Genomic DNA, 19034 nt, shown 5'->3' with positions numbered 1-19034 from the left:
CCAGGCTAAATTAGATCCAGTAGGAGGGAACAATCAAAGTAATCCATATAGCTTTATTTCTACATTGCACAAAGTAAAAGAAAAATGTTTTAAAACAGGAAAGATGTCAATTTTTAAATTGTTGATAATTTATTTCAGATTTATAAAATTTATACTAAATACTATACAGAACTAGGTATTGTATGTTATAAACACATCAGGGATTCAAGCTTGAGAAACCAAAGGCAGAAATACTATTCATTTATTAAAAGGTGCTACACATAGGATTGAAAAAAAAAAATCCATTGTAATTTCAGAAAATGTCAATAATATATTTGCCAATAATAGTGGAATGATAGTGTTCCATAGTATTACTTACCCTCCCATCTTGTGTTATTCGCCTATTGATTTCTCCCGCCAGACAGTCATCTGCTGTCAAAATGTTCTGACTTTGTGGCTTTGGACCATAGGTTTTGGTCCACTAGCACCAAAAGTTACTTTTAGTTATGGTCCACCAGCTTCAAACAGCGATAACGACAATATTTCTTGTTATCGAAAAGATCATTCACAGTGATTTAGATCGTACAATGATGCCCTACACCATTCAGTGCTTGTTTTCTGACATAAATTGAAATTGAGTGAACAGTGTAGAATTTTAGCAACCAGGAAACCACTAGATAACACAGCCACAAAGACAGAACAGCTTTCACATTTTGACAACAGATGCTGCTCCAGTGGAGCAGCCAATGAATAGGTGAATATCACAGCCAATCTCACAGTGAAACACAAAAATGTCACTATTCCTGCAAATATATTATGGACAATTCCTGAAATTATAATGCAATCTTTAATCAATCTCTCAAAGCAATTGTAATGAGCATTATGGAAAATGTCAATTGTGTTGCTATGTTAAATCAAGCATTAAATGATTCTACATTACTCAACTAAATAAAATAATGATTAACTTAGTGTTTTTCTCCATACTGTATTAAAACACTTTTACAGTGATAAATATAACTTAAGGTGTGAAGTGAAATGTCAGTCAGTCTTCTTGTCAAAGGCTGCAGTAGCTGAACCATCTGCACCTGCCCCATTAGCAACCAGGCCATTGACTTCGGTCTGAAAAGAGAGATGGCTTCATCAGATGACAAATGACAACAGATATAAAGCAACAGTCCAGCAGCTTTGTAAACAACAGTTAACTCTGACTTGACTCTGGTCCTATTCCATCATATTTCCATGTCGCCAGACGTGCGTGAACGTGACATCTGACAGTGTAAACATTGTATTTATATCTGAAACGTTCACTTTAATGTTCCGCCCTGAACTTGTTAGCATGTTATGCATCTTCGTCTAATCATATTTTTTTGTATATATAATTTGAACATTGCTGTTGCTAGGAATAATATTCCTATACTGTCAACTGTGTTTATTTTCAGCAAACTTAACAAGTGTAAAAATGTGTATGAACATAAGATTCAACAACTGAGAAATAAACTGAACAAGTTACACAGAAATGTGCCTAACAGCAATGGAATAATGTGTCCCTGAACAAAGGGGGGTCAAAATCAAAAGTAACAGTCAGTATCTGGTGTGGCCACCAGCTGCATTAAGGTATTGCAGTGCATCTCCTCCTCGTGGACTGCACCAGATTTGCCAGTTCTTGCTGAAAAATGTTACCCCACTCTTCCACCAAGGCACCTGCAAGTTTCCAGACATTTCCGGGGGAAATGGCCCTAGCCCTCGCCCTCCAATCCAACAGGTCCCAGACGTGCTCAATGGGATTGAGGTGCTTACCCGTTGCACCCTCTACAACCACTGGGATTCTTATTATTTGACCCTGCTGGTCATCTATGAACATTTGAACATCTTGGCCATTTTCTGTTATGATCTCCACCCGGCACAGCCAGAAGAGGACTGGCCACCCCTGATAGCCTGGTTCATCACTAGGTTTCTTCCTAGGTTTTGGCCTTTCTAGGGAGTTTTTCCTAGGCACCGTGCTTCTACACCTGCATTGCTTGCTGTTTGGGGTTTTAGGCTGGGTTTCTGTACAGCACTTTGAGATATCAGCTGATATAAGAAGGGATTTATAAATAAGATTGATTGATTGACTGAAATCCGGGCTCGTCGCTGGCCATTGCAGAACACTGACATTCCTGTCTTGCAGGAAATCATGCACAGAACAAGCAGTACGAGTGTTGGCATTGTCATGCTGGAGGGTCATGTTTTTTATTTTTTACCTTTATTTAACTAGGCAAGTCAGTTAAGAACAAATTCTTATTTTCAATGACGGCCTAGGAACAGTGGGTTAACTGCCTGTTCAGGGACAGAACGACAGATTTTGTACCTTGTCAGCTCGGGGGTTTGAACTTGCAACCTTCCGGTTACTAGTCCGACGCTCTAACCATTAGGCTACCATGCCGCAGGCTTCCCTGCCGCATCCTGACATGCAGAATCATGTCAGGATGATCCTGCAGGAAGGGTACCACATGAGGGAGAAAGATGTCTTCCCTGTAACGCACAGCATTGAGATTGCCAGTAATGACAACAAGCTCAGTCTGATGATGCTGTGACACACTAGACCATGACAGACCCTCCACCTTGGTCCCGCTCAAGAGTACAGGCCTCAGTGTAACGCTCATTCCTTCAACAATAAACACGAATCCAACAATCACCCCTGGTGAGACACGACTCGTCAGTGAAGATCACTTTTTGCCAGTCCTGTCTGGTCCAGCGACGGTGGGTCTGTGCCCATAGGCGTTGTTGCCGGTGATGTCTGGTGAGGACCTGCCTTACAACAGACCTACAAGCCCTCAGTCCAGCCTCTCTCAGCCTATTGCGGACAGTCTGAGCACTGAGGGAGGGATTGTGCGTTCCTGGTATAACTCGGGCAGTTGTTGTTGTTGCCATCCTGTACTTGTCCAGCAAGTGTGATGTTCGGATGTACCGATCCTGTGCAGGTGTTGTTACACGTGGTCTGCCACTGCAAAGACGGTCAGCTGTCTGTCCTGTCTCCCTGTAGTGCTGTCTTAGATGTCTCACAGTACAGACATTACAATTTATTGCCCTGGCCACATCTGCAGTCCTCATGCCTCCTTGCAGCATGCCTAAGGCACGTTCACACAGATGAGCAGGGACCTTGGGCATCTGTCTTTTGGTGTTTTTCAGAATCAGTAGAAAAGCTTTTTTAGTGTCCTAAGTTTTCATAACTGTGACCTTAATTGCCTACTGTCTGTAAACTGTTAGTATCTGTGAAGTTACTTGGATTTTTACAAATTATCCTTGAGAGACAGTGTCCCGAAAAAGGGACGTTTCTTTTTTTGTTGCGTTTATTAGTCTCGGAAATCCAAGACCTAAGCTGGAACATTGTTAACATTGTGGGAGGCAACCTGTCTGCCTAGGGAGACTATGCATGTATACTGAACAGCAACACAACATGCAACAATTTCAAAGATTTTACTGAGTTACAGTTCATATAAGTAAATAAGTTAATTTTAATTAATTCATTATGCCCTGATCTATGGATTTCATGACTGGGAATACAGATATGCATAGGTTGGTCACAGATAAAAGTACGGGTGTGGATCAGAAAACCAGTCAGTATCTGGTGTGACCACCATTTGCCTCATGCAGCGCCATACATCTCCTCCGCATAAAGTTTATCAGGCTGTTGATTGTGGCCTGTGGAATGTTGCCCCACTCCTCTTCAATGGTTGAGCGAAGTTGCTGGATATTGGTGGGAACTGGAACAAGCTGTCGTACAAGTCAATCCAGAGCATCCCAAACATGCTCAATGGGTGACATGTCTGGTGCTTATGCAGGTCATGGAAGAATTGAGACATTTTCATCTTCCAGGAATTGGGTACAGATCTTTGCGACATGGGGCCGTGCATTATCATGCCGAAACATGAGGTGTTGGCAATGGATGAATGGCCTCAAGAGATTGTCACTATCTCTGTGCATTCAAAATGCAATTGTGTTTGTTGTCTGTAGCTTATGCCTGCCCATACCATAACCGCACCATTGGGCACTCTATTCACATCAGAAAACCGCTCGCCCACACGGCACCATAAACTTTGGTCTGCGGTTGAGGCCGGTTGGACGTACTGCCAAATTCTCTAAAACAACATTTGAGACTTATGGTGTAGAAATGAACACTCAACTATCTGGCAACAGCTCTGGTGGACATTCCTGCAGTCCGCTTGCCAAATGCACGCTCCCTCAAAACCCAAGACATCTGTGGCATTGTGTTATGTTACAAAAATATTTTACAGTGGCCTTTTATTGTCCCCAGCACAAGGTTCACCTGTGTAATGGACATGCTGTTTAATCAGCTTATTGATATGCCACACCTGTGATGTGGATGGATTATCTTGGCAAAGGAGAAATTCTCATTAACAGGGATGTAAACAAATTTGTAAACTAAATTTGAGAGAAATAAGCTTTTTGTACATTTGGAACATTTCTGGGATCTTTTATTTCAGATCATGAAACATGGCACCAACACTCTACATGTTGCTTTTATATTTTTGTTCAGTATACAATGTGTGCGATGCCTTCTTCAGCATTCATAGCCAGTCTGAGCCTTGGTCACCGGAGGTTGCTACAGGTGCAGTCTACTAGTGGTGGAACACTGTCTGAGTCCATAATCCAATAACAGGTTTTGGGTAATGTATTACCTTGCATGCTTTCATATCACCCGTTCCTGTGACACTCTCCTGGACAGCTTTTTTTGTTGGCCAAAATCGGCTTATAATTGGACCCATGAAGGGGTAGATGATGGGTTCAAGGAACCTCTTATACACCCACAAGAGAATGGGAATGACGATGCAGGGAATGCAGACCATAGCTGTATCTCAACGATCAATGGACAACCTGCAACCGAGGGGACAGGGAAAACAAGGTTAATAATTTCTCAAATGTGTCATTAGGAAAATGGCTACTCTTATCTACAGTAATACAGCGGTGCCTAAAATGTCTCCCCATTGTCCTGCACTGGAAGCAATACTGCACTTATATATGGTGAGAGCATATGAGAACATGTGATATGTTGCAAGTAAACAAGACTCGAAAAATAGCTAAATATTCCATTATGCACAGACGGTACAGATGGTGGGCCGTAGCAAGCCATCAGCTTTAGTTTGAGAATATCGATCTGTCGAGGAAGATTATTATTATTTTTTTTTACATATATGCTATATTTATTTCTTCCGAACACATTTCCGTCTGTTGGCAATGTCAGTTCTTGCACATTTTGATCACGTCTGCCAATTATATCTTCTGTATCTAAGGTAGTAGACAGCTCGAGAGAGATCTCCATTAAAAAAAATGCTATCAGGTCAAATATTTAGTATTTATTTGTAATCTAAAAACAGAGCAGCACATATTGCACTTAGATGTACATGGAGGACGAATGTCAATGACATGCATGTCAACCTCTCCTGGCTCAAAGTTGATGAGAGATTGACTGCATCACTATTGATGTTGTAATGTAAAATGTAAAGCTATGTATATTATTTGTGGTGTCGTTTCCTGTTTTGGCCCCCAGAAGAGAAGCCGCTACCTCGGCAGCAGCTAATTGGGGATCCTAATAAATACTAAACTATACTGAACAAGAGCTGAAATAAAAGATCCCAGAAATTTTCCACACACACACAAAAAGCTTATTTCTCTCAAATGTTGTGCACAAATAGGTTTACATCCCTGTTAGCAATTGGCATGCTGATTGCAGGAATGTTCACCAGAGCTGTTGCCAGAGAATTGCATGTTAATTTCTCAACCATAAGCTGCCTCCAAAGTAATTTTAGAGAATTTGGTAGTACTTCAAACGTAACCACGCCAGCCCACAACCTCCACATCCGGCTTCTTCCCCTGCGGGACAGCCACCTGCACAGCTGATGAAAGTGAGGAGTATTTCTGTCTGTAATAAAGCCCTTTTGTGGGGAAAAACATATTCTGATTGGCTGGGCCCGGCCCCCCAGTGGCTGGGCCCGGCCCCCCAGTCTAATTTACTTCAATTGACTGATTTCCTTATATGACCTGTAACGCAGTAAAATCATTGGAATTGTGACATGTTGAGTTTATATTTTTTGTTCAGTATATTTAGTTACTGTATATAAATATGATACCATCAATGCAAGCTGTAAAATGACTCCCAACTTAAAATGCAGCAACCTTAGTAGTTTAGCTATCAGGAGCAGACAGCTTCATCACTAGCTGGCATGCCATTCTGGGACAAGGAGCATTTATCAGTTTATTCCAAGTAATAATTTAAGACTACAACAACTCTATAGGACAAGTAGTGTAAAGCTAATAGTCATTAAGGCAGGAAACACTCATTTAATTCATACAGACAAATAAGAAATGCCACATTATCCCTGTCAATTGTTGGAGTAGGATGATTGCAGAGCAACCTGCCTCAGTCTGTCAGGATGTTCATTTTCTAGCTGAAACTACATTTATTCTCTTCTCTCACTTTTGTCTCACATTATCTATTCAGTGCTCCAGTGTCCTGCTCTCAGACATCAGCCAAATGCTATTCCCCAAGCATGGGCTGTTTCACCCACCTGTGAGGAGAACTATCCTACTGCAGTTTGAACTAGCTCTGCCGTCACTATTTAGACAGAGATTCTTTGTGGATGTCTTACACCATCTAGTGCATTTTACAGTTGAAGAACACCCACTACTGGTGCTTGTTTGGGCATCTTTATTCATTATTGTTCCATTATATTACTCATAAGTGTCATTGGACAAAGGAGTCTTCTGTACTGAGGAGCTTTGTTAAGAGGCCCGACGCTCTAGTCTAGAGTACCCTGATTAAATTGTTTAAGAGCCTTTTTAAACTCTCTACCATCAGGGAAGTGGTAACTGCCGGCCCAGACTCCTTTTTGCAGGCCATCGGATCAATCTCCCCCACCAGAGGAAAAGTTTTTTTTTTTTTTTTTTTTATGTTTTCAAGAGTTGGGGTCTCAATTTACTGTTGTGAGTTAGAATAGTAGAATACACAAGGTGCAATTTCAAAATTTGGTTATGCTTCAGCAATGTCTCTTGTTGTCAGTCAATTAGCCCATGTCAGATAACATTTTTTTTTTTTCTTTCTAACATACATTTTGTGGTCAGTTTTTTCAACTTGTTATCATGGTCAAATTACCGGCCAGGGAGCCGCCATTGATTTTGTCACCCTCACTCAGATATCATTAAAAAATGCAAATATTCTCTTCACCCTATGGCAAAATTAGTAGAATGGTCTGACATGTTCTAAGATTGCTAAATCTTCTCTCCAGCCAATGGCAAAATCTGTAGTTGCAGAAAACTGCAACATTGTCTCTACTCCCCATGGAAAAAAAACAGAAAATTCACTTTAAAACAATTCTCTCAGTTCTCAATAGGGGGGCCACTAAAATGTTTTACTGGTCATGTGGGGTGAGTGGGGGGTATGGATGTGGGTAAACAGAACTTGAGCAACTGCCACCCCTCATGATGAGTTTAGATTTTTTTGTGGCCCCCACCCCATCAAAGTTAACCATCCCTGCTCTAAATGTATTTTAGAGCATTTTTAAACTTTCTAAATGGTTAAATGAGTGACAAATATGTCATTGTTGCAATAGTGTGTGAGTGGGCAACATACTGTTATCTTAAAATGAACATGTTTAATTATTTTGCCATACTAAATTATTGTATATTACGCTAATTTCCCTAATATGGACAGTTTGTGTTACTACCTTACAAAACTTGCATTTTCACCCCATACAATTGAGTGGAATAACACATCCTTTTTACCTCAGATTGGTGATGTTAGTATAAAAAAAAGTGTATAGCCACCACGACGCCAAAAGACTACACCCCAAACGTTTACACCCTGTTCTATTGTCTTCAGCGTGACATCGATGGAAATGACTAACACAAACAAATGTGTTACGATACACTTACCCAGATAGCAACCCACTTGAATCAAAATGTAGCTAGCGGTATTCTACAAATTGTCCTCTAACCAGTGATATACACCTTATTCCCAATTTTTTTTTTTTTTTTGCGGTGCTCGTTTAAGCAGGACCCGGAACCTTAATTTCCCTCTCTCGCGCAATTTATTTCAACGTGATATCGCGTTATTGACAAATAAGTGTCGCTCTTTCCGATTTGGCGACTCCAAAATCGAAACGCAGCACTAAAAATGTAGCTCTCCGTCTTCTGTAGGTTGTTCTCGAACCAGTGATGTAAAAATCTCGTTTCCATTTTTTTAGTTGTGGTAGTTTCAACAGCGTTTACAACCTGAATTCTCACCTAATCTCCCCTTGCCACTTGTAAAAACAACAGGGTTTTTGGTGCGTGTGTATGGTTTATAAGATGCTCGTTTAAAAAAAAAGTTTTTTGAATTTACTGTTGATGCATATGTATGTGTAGATACTACATTTTTACAGTTTTAAATATTACGAACTGTTTCTGCATGCTTATTGATTTGGACAGGTTAAAACTGCTTTGATATTGGGCTATTTATCTAAATGTGTTGTCGACAGGAAGCAGCGAAACCATAATTTGTAACTTAAATTTTAGCAATATAAATTGCATTTTCAACATACATTTCCAATTGTATTGTACTTAATCAGGTAAAAAAAAAATAACTGAATGAGTCCAGAAACATGCTGCCATTGATTTATTTTGATGACCTAGGCCTTTATTTTTTATTTATTTCACCAGGTAGGCTAGTTGAGAATAAGTTCTCATTTACAACTGCGACCTGGCCAAGATAAAGCATAGCAGTGTGAACAGACAGCAACACAGAGTTACACATGGAGTAAATGTAACAGTATAACTTTAGACCGTCCCCTCGCCCATACCCGGGCGCGAACCAGGAACCCTCTGCACACATCAACAACAGTCACCCACAAAGCATCGTTACCCATCGCTCCACAAAAGCCGCGGCCATGGCAGAGCAAGGGCCGTCTCAGAGCAAGTGACGTCACCGATTGAAACGCTATTTAGCGCGCCGTTTCACATCCGTTACACTCACCCCCCTTTTGACCTTTTCCGCAGCAACCAGTGATCCGGGTCACGGCACCAATGTAACAGTATAACTTTAGACCGTCCCCTCGCCCATATCCGGGCGCGAACCAGGGACCCTCTGCACACATCAACAACAGTCACCCACGAAGCATCGTTACCCATCGCTCCACAAAAGCCACGGCCCTTGCAGAGCAAGGGGAACCACTACTTCAAGGTCTCAGAGCAAGTGACGTCACCAATTGAAACGCTATTTAGCGCGCACCGCTAACTAAGCTAGCCGTTTCACATCCGTTACATAAACAATAAACAAGTCAATAGCACAAAAGAAAAAAATTGTCTATATACATTGTGTGCAAAAGGCATGAAGGAGGTAGGCGAATAATTACAATTTAGCAGATTAACACTGGAGTGATAAATAATCAGATGGTCATGTGCAGGTAGAGATACTGGTGTGCAAAAGAGCAGAAAATTAAATAAATAAAAACAGTATGGGGATGAGGTAGGTCAATTGGGTGGGCTATTTACCGATGGACTATGTACAGCTGCAGCGATTGGTTAGCTGCCCAGATAGCAGATGTCTAAAGTTGGTGAGGGAGATAAAAGTCTCCAACTTCAACGATTTTTGCAATTCGTTCCAGTCACAGGCTGTAAGGAAAGGCGGCCAAATGAGGTGTTGGCTTTAGGGATGATCAGTGAGATACACCTGCTGGAGCTCGTGCTACGGGTGGGTGTGGCCATCGTGAACTGAGATAAGGCGGAGCTTTACCAAGCATGGACTTTTAGATGACCTGGAGCCAGTGGGTCTGGTGACGAATATGTAGCGAGGGCCAGCCAACTAGAGCATACAGGTCGCAGTGGTGGGTGTTATAAGGTGCTTTAGTAACAAAGCAGATGGCACTGTGATAAACTGCATCCAATTTGCTGAGTAGAGTATTGGAAATGTATGGAGCAACACAATGTTTAAAAAATATAAAAGACATATAACAGTGCAGCTTATTTAACATGACTGTGCATAAAAAGCCAAACCTGATAATATATGACAGAAGATTTGACTTCCGGCGCTGACAGAGATGGCCGCCTCGCTTCGCGTTCCTAGGAAACTATGCAGTGTTTTGTTTTTTTACGTGTTATTTCTTACATTAGTACCCCAGGTCATCTTAGGTTTCATTACATACAGTCGAGAAGAACTACTGAATATAAGATCAGCGTCAACTCACCATCAGTACGACCAAGAATATGTTTTTCGCGACGCGGATCCTGTGTTCTGCCTTTCAACCGGGACAACAGAATGGATCCTATGCGGCGACCCAAAAAAACGACTCCGAAAAAGAGGGAAACGAGGCGGTCTTCTGGTCAGACTCCGGAGACGGGCACATCGTGCACCACTCCCTAGCATTCTTCTCGCCAGTGTCCAGTCTCTTGACAACAAGGTTGATGAAATCCGAGCAAGGGTAGCATTCCAGAGGGACATCAGAGACTGTAACGTTCTTTGCTTCACGGAAACATGGCTCACTGGAGAGACGCTATCCGAGGCGGTGCAGCCAGCGGGTTTCTCCACGCATCGCGCCGACAGAAACAAACATCTTTCTGGTAAGAAGAGGGGCGGGGGCGTATGCCTTATGGCTAACGAGACATGGTGTGACGAAAGAAACATACAGGAACTCAAATCATTCTGTTCACCTGATTTAGAATTCCTCACAATCAAATGTAGACCGCATTATCTACCAAGAGAATTCTCTTCGATTATAATCACAGCCGTATATATCCCCCCCCAAGCAGACACATCGATGGCTCTGAACGAACTTTATTTGACTCTTTGCAAACTGGAATCCATTTATCCGGAGGCTGCATTCATTGTAGCTGGGGATTTTAACAAGGCTAATCTGAAAACAAGACTCCCTAAATTTGATCAGCATATCGATTGCGCAACCAGGGGTGGAAAAACCTTGGATCATTGTTAATCTATCTTCCGCGACGCATATAAGGCCTTGCCCCGCCCTCCTTTCGGAAAAGCTGACCACGACTCCATTTTGTTGATCCCTGCCTACAGACAGAAACTAAAACAAGAGGCTCCCACACTGAGGTCTGTCCAACGCTGGTCCGACCAAGCTGACTCCACACTCCAAGACTGCTTCCATCACGTGGACTGGGATATGTTTCGTATTGCGTCAGATAACAATATTGACGAATACGCTGATTCGGTGTGCGAGTTCATTAGAACGTGCGTTGAAGATGTCGTTTCCATAGCAACGATTAAAACATTCCCTAACCAGAAACCGTGGATTGATGGCAGCATTCGCGTGAAACTGAAAGCGCGAACCACTGCTTTTAATCAGGGCAAGGTGACTGGTAACATGACCGAATACAAACAGTGCAGCTATTCCCTCCGCAAGGCTATCAAACAAGCTAAGCGTCAGTACAGAGACAAAGTAGAATCTCAATTCAACGGCTCAGACACAAGAGGCATGTGGCAGGGTCTACAGTCAATCACGGACTACAAGAAGAAATCCAGCCCAGTCACGGACCAGGATGTCTTGCTCCCAGGCAGACTAAATAACTTTTTTGCCCGCTTTGAGGACAATACAGTGCCACTGACACGGCCTGCAACGAAAACATGCGGACTCTCCTTCACTGCAGCCGAGGTGAGTAAGACATTTAAACGTGTTAACCCTCGCAAGGCTGCAGGCCCAGACGGCATCCCCAGCCGCGCCCTCAGAGCATGCGCAGACCAGCTGGCCGGTGTGTTTACGGACATATTCAATCAATCCCTATACCAGTCTGCTGTTCCCACATGCTTCAAGAGGGCCACCATTGTTCCTGTTCCCAAGAAAGCTAAGGTAACTGAGCTAAACGACTACCGCCCCGTAGCACTCACTTCCGTCATCATGAAGTGCTTTGAGAGACTAGTCAAGGACCATATCACCCCCCACCCTACCTGACACCCTAGACCCACTCCAATTTGCTTACTGCCCAAATAGGTCCACAGACGATGCAATCTCAACCACACTGCACACTGCCCTAACCCATCTGGACAAGAGGAATACCTATGTGACAATGCTGTTCATCGACTACAGCTCGGCATTCAACACCATAGTACCCTCCAAGCTCGTCATCAAGCTCGAGACCCTGGGTCTCGACCCTGCCCTGTGCAACTGGGTACTGGACTTCCTGACGGGCCGCCCCCAGGTGGTGAGGGTAGGCAACAACATCTCCACCCCGCTGATCTTCAACACTGGGGCCCCACAAGGGTGCGTTCTGAGCCCTCTCCTGTACTCCCTGTTCACCCACGACTGCGTGGCCACGCACGCCTCCAACTCAATCATCAATCATCGTTTTTGATTTGTTAAAAAAAGTTTGAAATATCCAATAAATGTCGTTCCACTTCATGATTGTGTCCCACTTGTTGTTGATTCTTCACAAAAAAATACAGTTTTATATCTTTATGTTTGAAGCCTGAAATGTGGCAAAAGGTCGCAAAGTTCAAGGGGGCCGAATACTTTCGCAAGGCACTGTATCACTAGCCACTTTAAACAATGCTACCTTATATAATGTTACTTACCCTACATTATTCATCTCATATGCATACGTATATACTGTACTCTATATCATCGACTGCATCCTTATGTAATGCATGTATCACTAGCCACTTTAACTATGCCACTTTGTTTACATACTCATCTCATATGTATATACTGTACTCAATACCATCTACTGTATCTTGCCTATGCTCCTCTGCACCATCACTCATTCATATATCCTTATGTACATATTCTTTATCCCCTTACACTGTGTATAAGACAGTAGTTTTGTAATTGTTAGTTAGATTACTTGTTGGTTATTACTGCATTGTCGGAACTAGAAGCACAAGCATTTCGCTACACTCGCATTAACATCTGCTAACCATGTGTATGTGACAAATAAAATTGGATTTGATTTATACTGTAGGTATCCGAATGCCTCACGTTTCTCTAAATTGGGGCATTTATGCTTTAGGCATAAATGTTAATTGTGTATATATTATTGGCCTACCAGAAATCACCAAAACGTTTTGCCCTGCCAAACCGTAGTATGGCAGACTGTTTAGCTGCACATCAATGAAAGCTGCAATTTTTGTAGCAAAGTCCTGTAAATTAGCTGCGTTTAAAAAAATATTATCCTCCTAATATGGTTAATGAAATTGGCAATAAGTACATTAATGTAACGTTATCTGTTTGATATCTATAGAAACATTCTGACTAGCTAGCTGCCGTTTTTCAACCAGCTTTTGACGCTTACCCCTAATCATAAAATATGATTATTTTCTACTCTTGGATAAAAGCGAATGTACATCTTACTATCGTGCATTGATGTTACGTTTGTGCATTGAAGTGCATTGATGTTACGCAGACTAAATTTACGTAATTTCTGAATGGACGTCATTTCCGGATTCGCCAAAGAATGATCGTTACTAGTTTCTATTTCTGGAATTTATCTTCCTAAAATGTGTTTTTAAACCTAACCACACTGCTAAAGTAACGTTGAATGAAGACCAAAAAGCTACATTTTGTTTTGATATAGCCTATTTAGACTTTGTGGCTGTGCTATCTAGTGGAAACCAGATGATTGGTTCGTGCTGTACAGTAGCAACAATAACATTTCGCAGCTTGTAACAATATTTCTTTTTGCAACACCGTTCAAAGCAAAGAGACACGCACGCATGTGGTTTATTTCTAATCTCGAGGTCTACTACAGGGGGTAAACTATTGTATAAAACATGAATAGTATTGAGTGGTTGACTTTTTTAACTTTTGAAGGGAAAGCCTGTATTTCCTTACAATGCCACAAGGTGACGTGAGTGTGTCGACTACATGATTTCTACCTATTTAATGTAATGGTCACATTAAAGGGGGGAGTTCTCAACTAAATGTTATTGTCTTTCAAAGAAGTCCTGCAATTAATTAAATGAATTATCTATATACACAATTAACATTTATGCCTAAAGCATAAATGCCCCAATTTAGAGAAACGTGAGGCATTCGGATACCTACAGTATAGGCTAATCTTCTGTGATATATTATCAGGTTTGGCTTTTTATGCACAGTCATGTTAAATAGGCTGCACTGTTATATGTATTTTGGGATGAAAAAAAAACATATTTTTTAAACATTGTGTTGCTCCATACATTCCTATAAATCGAAGGCCTGTGCCTTTGCAGCAATGGATTATGAGCACAACCAATTATACAGACGTGCCAGGCATTCACCGCACCCACGTGAGAGGGTCCATGCTTTCCGGAATCCTTGGGACGTCACAACTCTGACGTTGCCCTATTGAAGTTGACATGTAAAATGGTTAGGTTAGGGTTACGGTTGTGGTAAGGTAAGGTTAGGGACGTCCCAAGGATTCCAGAAAGAACTAACCCAAGTGAGAGGGCGGTAGTTGGGCGGAGCGTCGCAGTAACTACAAGCAGAACCAGACCATTTGAAAGCACAGCGGATAGAAATTGTGAAAATAGCAGGCTCGCTATCTAGAAGAAGGTGCTGTCTTTCCAACCATATTTCGAATAAACGAGGGTAAGTTGCAACATATAATGTTATTTCAATAGTAGTACGATCCAGTCGGTGCGAGATCATGTAAATTATGGAAGTGTTATTTTCATTTCTCTTTGTATAATATGTAGCGAACTTGCTAGTAGCGTCGCTACAACGTTGCCTACGCGTCGCCAATGGACTTTGCAGAGGGGCGTGTGGACCTTTTTGTTGTTGTTGTAACTGAAGCAATAGTGAATTATACACTGAATAGTTGTGTTGGCCTACTGGTAGGGTTAGTAACAACAATGGCTCTGTAGGCTACTACTAATCCCATCACCCACCTAGTCTAATTCAAACGCAGGAGTGGGTCTAGGTTCCTAAAGCCACACGTTCTAGTAGGCTGTTGCCTGAGAATGTTGCATAGCCTACACGGGACAGGACGCTGAGTTTAGGTTAAACAAGTGCATTGGTGTGTTTTATTATGATATTTATCATAGCATTATGCAATATCGAGTGCAGCATTATGCAATGTTGTTAGAGAACTGTATGTGGCCCCTAATTGGATAGTATTTTACGGTTTACAGTAGGCCTGAATAATGATTGTGACAGGAAACGAAGTATGAGACCTTCTAACCTTTGAGTCAGTAATTGCTTATAGCCAGATGTTATTTGAACACCTAAACTCAGCCAAAAAAGAAACGTCCTCTCACTGTCAACTGCGTTTATTTTCAGCAAACTTAACATGTGTTAATATTTGTATGAACATAAGATTCAACAACTGAGGCATAAATTGAACAAGTTCCACAGAAATGTGACTAAGAGAAATGGAATAATGTGTCCCTGAACAAAGGGGGTCAAAATCAAAAGTAACAGTCAGTATCTGGTGTGGACACCAGCTGCATTAAGTATTGCAGTGCATCTCCTCCTCATGGACTGCACCAGATTTGCCAGTTCTTGCTGTGACATGTTTACCCCACTCTTCCACCAAGGCATCTGCAAGTTTCTGGGCATTTCTGGGGGGAATGGCCCTAGCCCTCACCCTCCGATCCAACAGGTCCCAGACGTGCTCAATGGGATTGAGATCTGGGCTCTTCGCTGGCCATGGCAGAACACTGACATTCCTGTCTTGCAGGAAATCATGCACAGAACAAACAGTATGGCTGGTGGCATTGTCATGCTGGAGGGTCATGTCAGGATGAGCCTGCAGGAAGGGTGCCATATGAGGGAGGAAGATGTCTTCCCTGTAACGCACAGCGTTGAGATTGCCTGCAATGACAATAAGCTCAGTACGATGACGCTGTGACACACCGCGAATGCGCTTCTGTTAAATCATCTCCTGTTTGACGAAGTAGGCTGTGATTCGATGATAAATTAACATTGATTATATGCGACGCAGGACACGCTACATAAACTAGTAATATCATCAGCCATGTGTAGTTAACTAGTGATTATGTGAAGATTGATTGATTGTTTTTTATAAGAGCAGTTTAATGCTAGCTAGCAACTTACCGTGGCTCCTTGCTCCAACAGCACTCCTTGCTCCAACAGCACTGGTATATTTTTTATACATCTCTGTTCCAACGCTTCTGCATGTAATTATTGCATCTTCAACCTAGGCGTGGGATACACTCAATGGCTGCCAGTCCACCAATTATGCCATTGATTACATTTCTATGGAATAGATACTGTATGTAGCGACCCGCTTGGACAGTTGTGTGCCTGTGTTCTGACGTCCTGTTGTTGTGTGGTTATCACGGCATGTTTACCGGTCACTCAGGCTTTCGTGGGGTCCAGCAGGCCAGTCCCCCTGCTGTCTGCCAATCAAAGGAATGCCTGGAATGTTTCAGTGCCAGGACTCATTGTGGTTGGTGGAACAGTGGGGGGCTGGGCACAACAGGTTCTGTTATATTGGCATGTTTAATGGTTCTCTCTCTCTTACATCCTGTATCAGTGAGAGAGCCATCAGGGATAATGATTTGGTGTATAACAATTTACTTAGTGTAGTCATACAATTTGATTTGTATAATAAACAGTTTGATATGAGAATGTGATCCACTGTCCTGGACAATCTTTTATTCATGATATATCGAGATCATTACAATACTTTACTTTTATTGTCCATTTGGTTAAAATGGAATTTCATAGTGTGCCATTTTCCAAACCAATCTCCCTTCAGACACCGATCTCCCACCACTCTCTCTTACATGTGACATCTGACTGCCACATAAAGCCTTGAGAGAACCCTCGCCAAGCACGGTCACTGCCCCCTCAACACAACGCTCTACACTCTGCAGCATGGGGCAGATAACATTTCCATGTTAACAGGGTTGGCTTCAGCGTAGATGTTATTAAAAAGAGATTATGAGTGTGGGAGTGCACGTGGGTACTGTGAAGTAAGATATTTTCTTAAATACCCTCCTTTCTCCTTTGAGGCAGATAACATGTCCATGCTAACAGGCTCGACTTTAGACTAGTTTTAAGGAGGACTGTGTAAGGCCACAATATTTCTCAATAATCATTTTCTGTGCAAATGCGAAATATATGCCAAACATCTTTCCACCCTTTTTAAATGACTTTTTTCAAATGGATTTAGATTTCAGGAATTAAACTTTAGGAAGAATTTGGGGCCATATTAATGCAGACTGTCTTGATGCTAATTTAGCCATCCGCTAGCTACACACATTCACTGTCCCTCCTGCTTTTGCTCTTGCATAATAACACAGCACCATCTGTTTAACCCAGGCACCACCCTCACATGTGCTGAGCAGTCGGCAGCAGGTCCAAATTTGAAGACACTAGTATGCTTTTCACACTAGTGGGCCAACCTGAGTCAGGCAAAGTTGGAATGAACAAGATTGTCTCCTATATTTAAAAAAATTAAATAAAATTTGAACATTTTATTTAACTAGGCAAGTCGGTTAAAAACAAATTCTTGTTTATAATGACGGCCTACCAAAAGGCCTCCTGCGAGGACGGGGGCTGGGATTAAAAACAAAAAATATAAATATAAAACAAAACACACATCAATGCAAGAGACAACACTACATAAAGAGAGACATAAGGCAGCAACACATGATAACACAACATGACAACAACATGGTACACACATTATTGGGCACAGACAACAGCACAAAGGGCAAGAAGGTAGACAACAAAACATCACGCAAAGCAGCGACAACTCGACATGATTGAGTCTTTGAATGAAGAGATTGAGATAAAACTGTCCAGTTTGAGTGTTTGTTGCAGCTCGTTCCAGTCGCTAGCTGCAGAGAACTGAAAAGAGGAGCGACCCAGGGATGTGTGTGCTTTGGGGACCTTTAATAACAGAATGTGACTGGCAGAATGGGTGTTGTATGTGGAGGATGAGGGCTGCAGTAGATATCTCAGATAGGGGGGAGTGAGGCCTAAGAGGGTTTTATAAATAAGAATGAACCTGTGGGTTTTGCGACAGGTACACAGAGATGATCAGTTTACCGATGAATATAGAGATCAGTGATGTGTCCTATAAGGAGCATTGGTATTGGTGGCAAATCTGATGGCCAAATGGTAAAGAACATCTAGCCGCTCGAGAGCACTCTTACCTGCCGATCTATATGTTTGCTTTATTTTACTTTAACTAGGCAAGTCCGTTAAGAACAAATTCTTATTTTCAATGACGGCCTAGGAACAGTATGTTAACTGCCTTGTTCAGGGGCAGAACGACAGATTTTTATCTTGTCAGCTTGGGGATTCGATCTTGCAACCTCTGGGTTACAAGGTGACTACTTCAAGCTCTAAACCCTCAGAGGTAGTAATAACACCCCTGGGAAGAGGGGCATACTTTGTTCCAAACCACATGACCTTTGTTTTGGAGGTGTTCAGAACAAGGTTAAGGGTAGAGAAAGCTTGTTGGTGGTTAGAATAGGATGGGAGGCCAAAAGCCTGTGTAACCAATAGAAAGTCAGAGTCCCGAGTGTGGGAACAAACAGTCTGTCCCACGGTTGGTTAAAGAAAGTTTGTAGTCAACAAAGCATGCATGAGGCAAATAGCAAAATGCACAAGAACAATTTTTAATATATAACGACTTGGGGCTAGCCATTGTAAGTTCAGAGTCACTCGCCCCAACAGTGCGTGTGTGCTGGAGGTGAGCCACAGCTCAGGAGAGAGGGGGGAGTGTGGTGGAGTTACCTGTACCAGACAGGGGGAGACAGGCCAGGGTAGACGGTGAACAGATCGACAGGTGGAATCCAAGCAGCAGTGCAGCAGGCAACTGGGGTAGGTGTCACACCCACTTGGGATAAGCTTTTATTTCTGGAGGCAGATGTCTTGTTGAACATGCCAGTGGGTGGTCTTTGAACAGTGAGCGAGGGCTTCAAAGACTCCTGCCACTTGTTGGGCCCAAAGGCCTCGACACCTCTCACGTCACACCTCAGTGCTAATTGAAGTTGTATCTTGTTTGTCCTAGCAAGCCTGGCAGCCTTAACTCAGCATTCAGTATCGGTCGACCGATTCATCGGAATGGCCGATTAATTAGGGCCTATTTCAAGTTTTCATAACAATCAGAAA

The 19034-nt window shown here is 42.3% G+C and overlaps 2 protein-coding genes across 13 annotated transcripts in view; one reads left to right on the top strand and one right to left on the bottom strand.

The window, feature by feature from the left end:
* Positions 1 to 33: 33 nt before the first annotated feature.
* LOC112219612 (UPF0729 protein C18orf32 homolog) lies at positions 34 to 8163 on the bottom strand. The gene is made up of 3 exons (XM_024381002.2): positions 7909 to 8163; positions 4659 to 4854; positions 34 to 1098 (listed from the first exon to the last, which is right to left on the bottom strand). The coding sequence occupies exons 2-3, from the start codon at positions 4824 to 4826 to the stop codon at positions 1018 to 1020; spliced, it is 249 nt and encodes an 82-aa protein (XP_024236770.1). The 5' UTR covers positions 4827 to 4854; positions 7909 to 8163; the 3' UTR covers positions 34 to 1017.
* Positions 8164 to 14237: 6074 nt separating this feature from the next.
* LOC112219611 (alpha-adducin) overlaps positions 14238 to 19034 on the top strand; it is a 49875-nt gene continuing 45078 nt past the window's right edge. For 2 of the 12 annotated variants that reach the window (XM_024380995.2, XM_024380994.2), the window contains exon 1: positions 14239 to 14531. The gene's annotated coding sequence lies outside the window, so the exon portion shown is untranslated. Of the gene's footprint in view, positions 14532 to 19034 lie in introns of all 12 variants that reach the window. The other 10 variants (XM_024381000.2, XM_024380999.2, XM_024380993.2 and 7 more) reach the window with 7 other exon arrangements.

Source organism: Oncorhynchus tshawytscha, linkage group LG20 (genome assembly GCF_018296145.1).
Source record: "Oncorhynchus tshawytscha isolate Ot180627B linkage group LG20, Otsh_v2.0, whole genome shotgun sequence".
NCBI lineage: Eukaryota > Metazoa > Chordata > Actinopteri > Salmoniformes > Salmonidae > Oncorhynchus > Oncorhynchus tshawytscha.
This window is presented reverse-complemented; position numbering and strand designations above follow the sequence as displayed.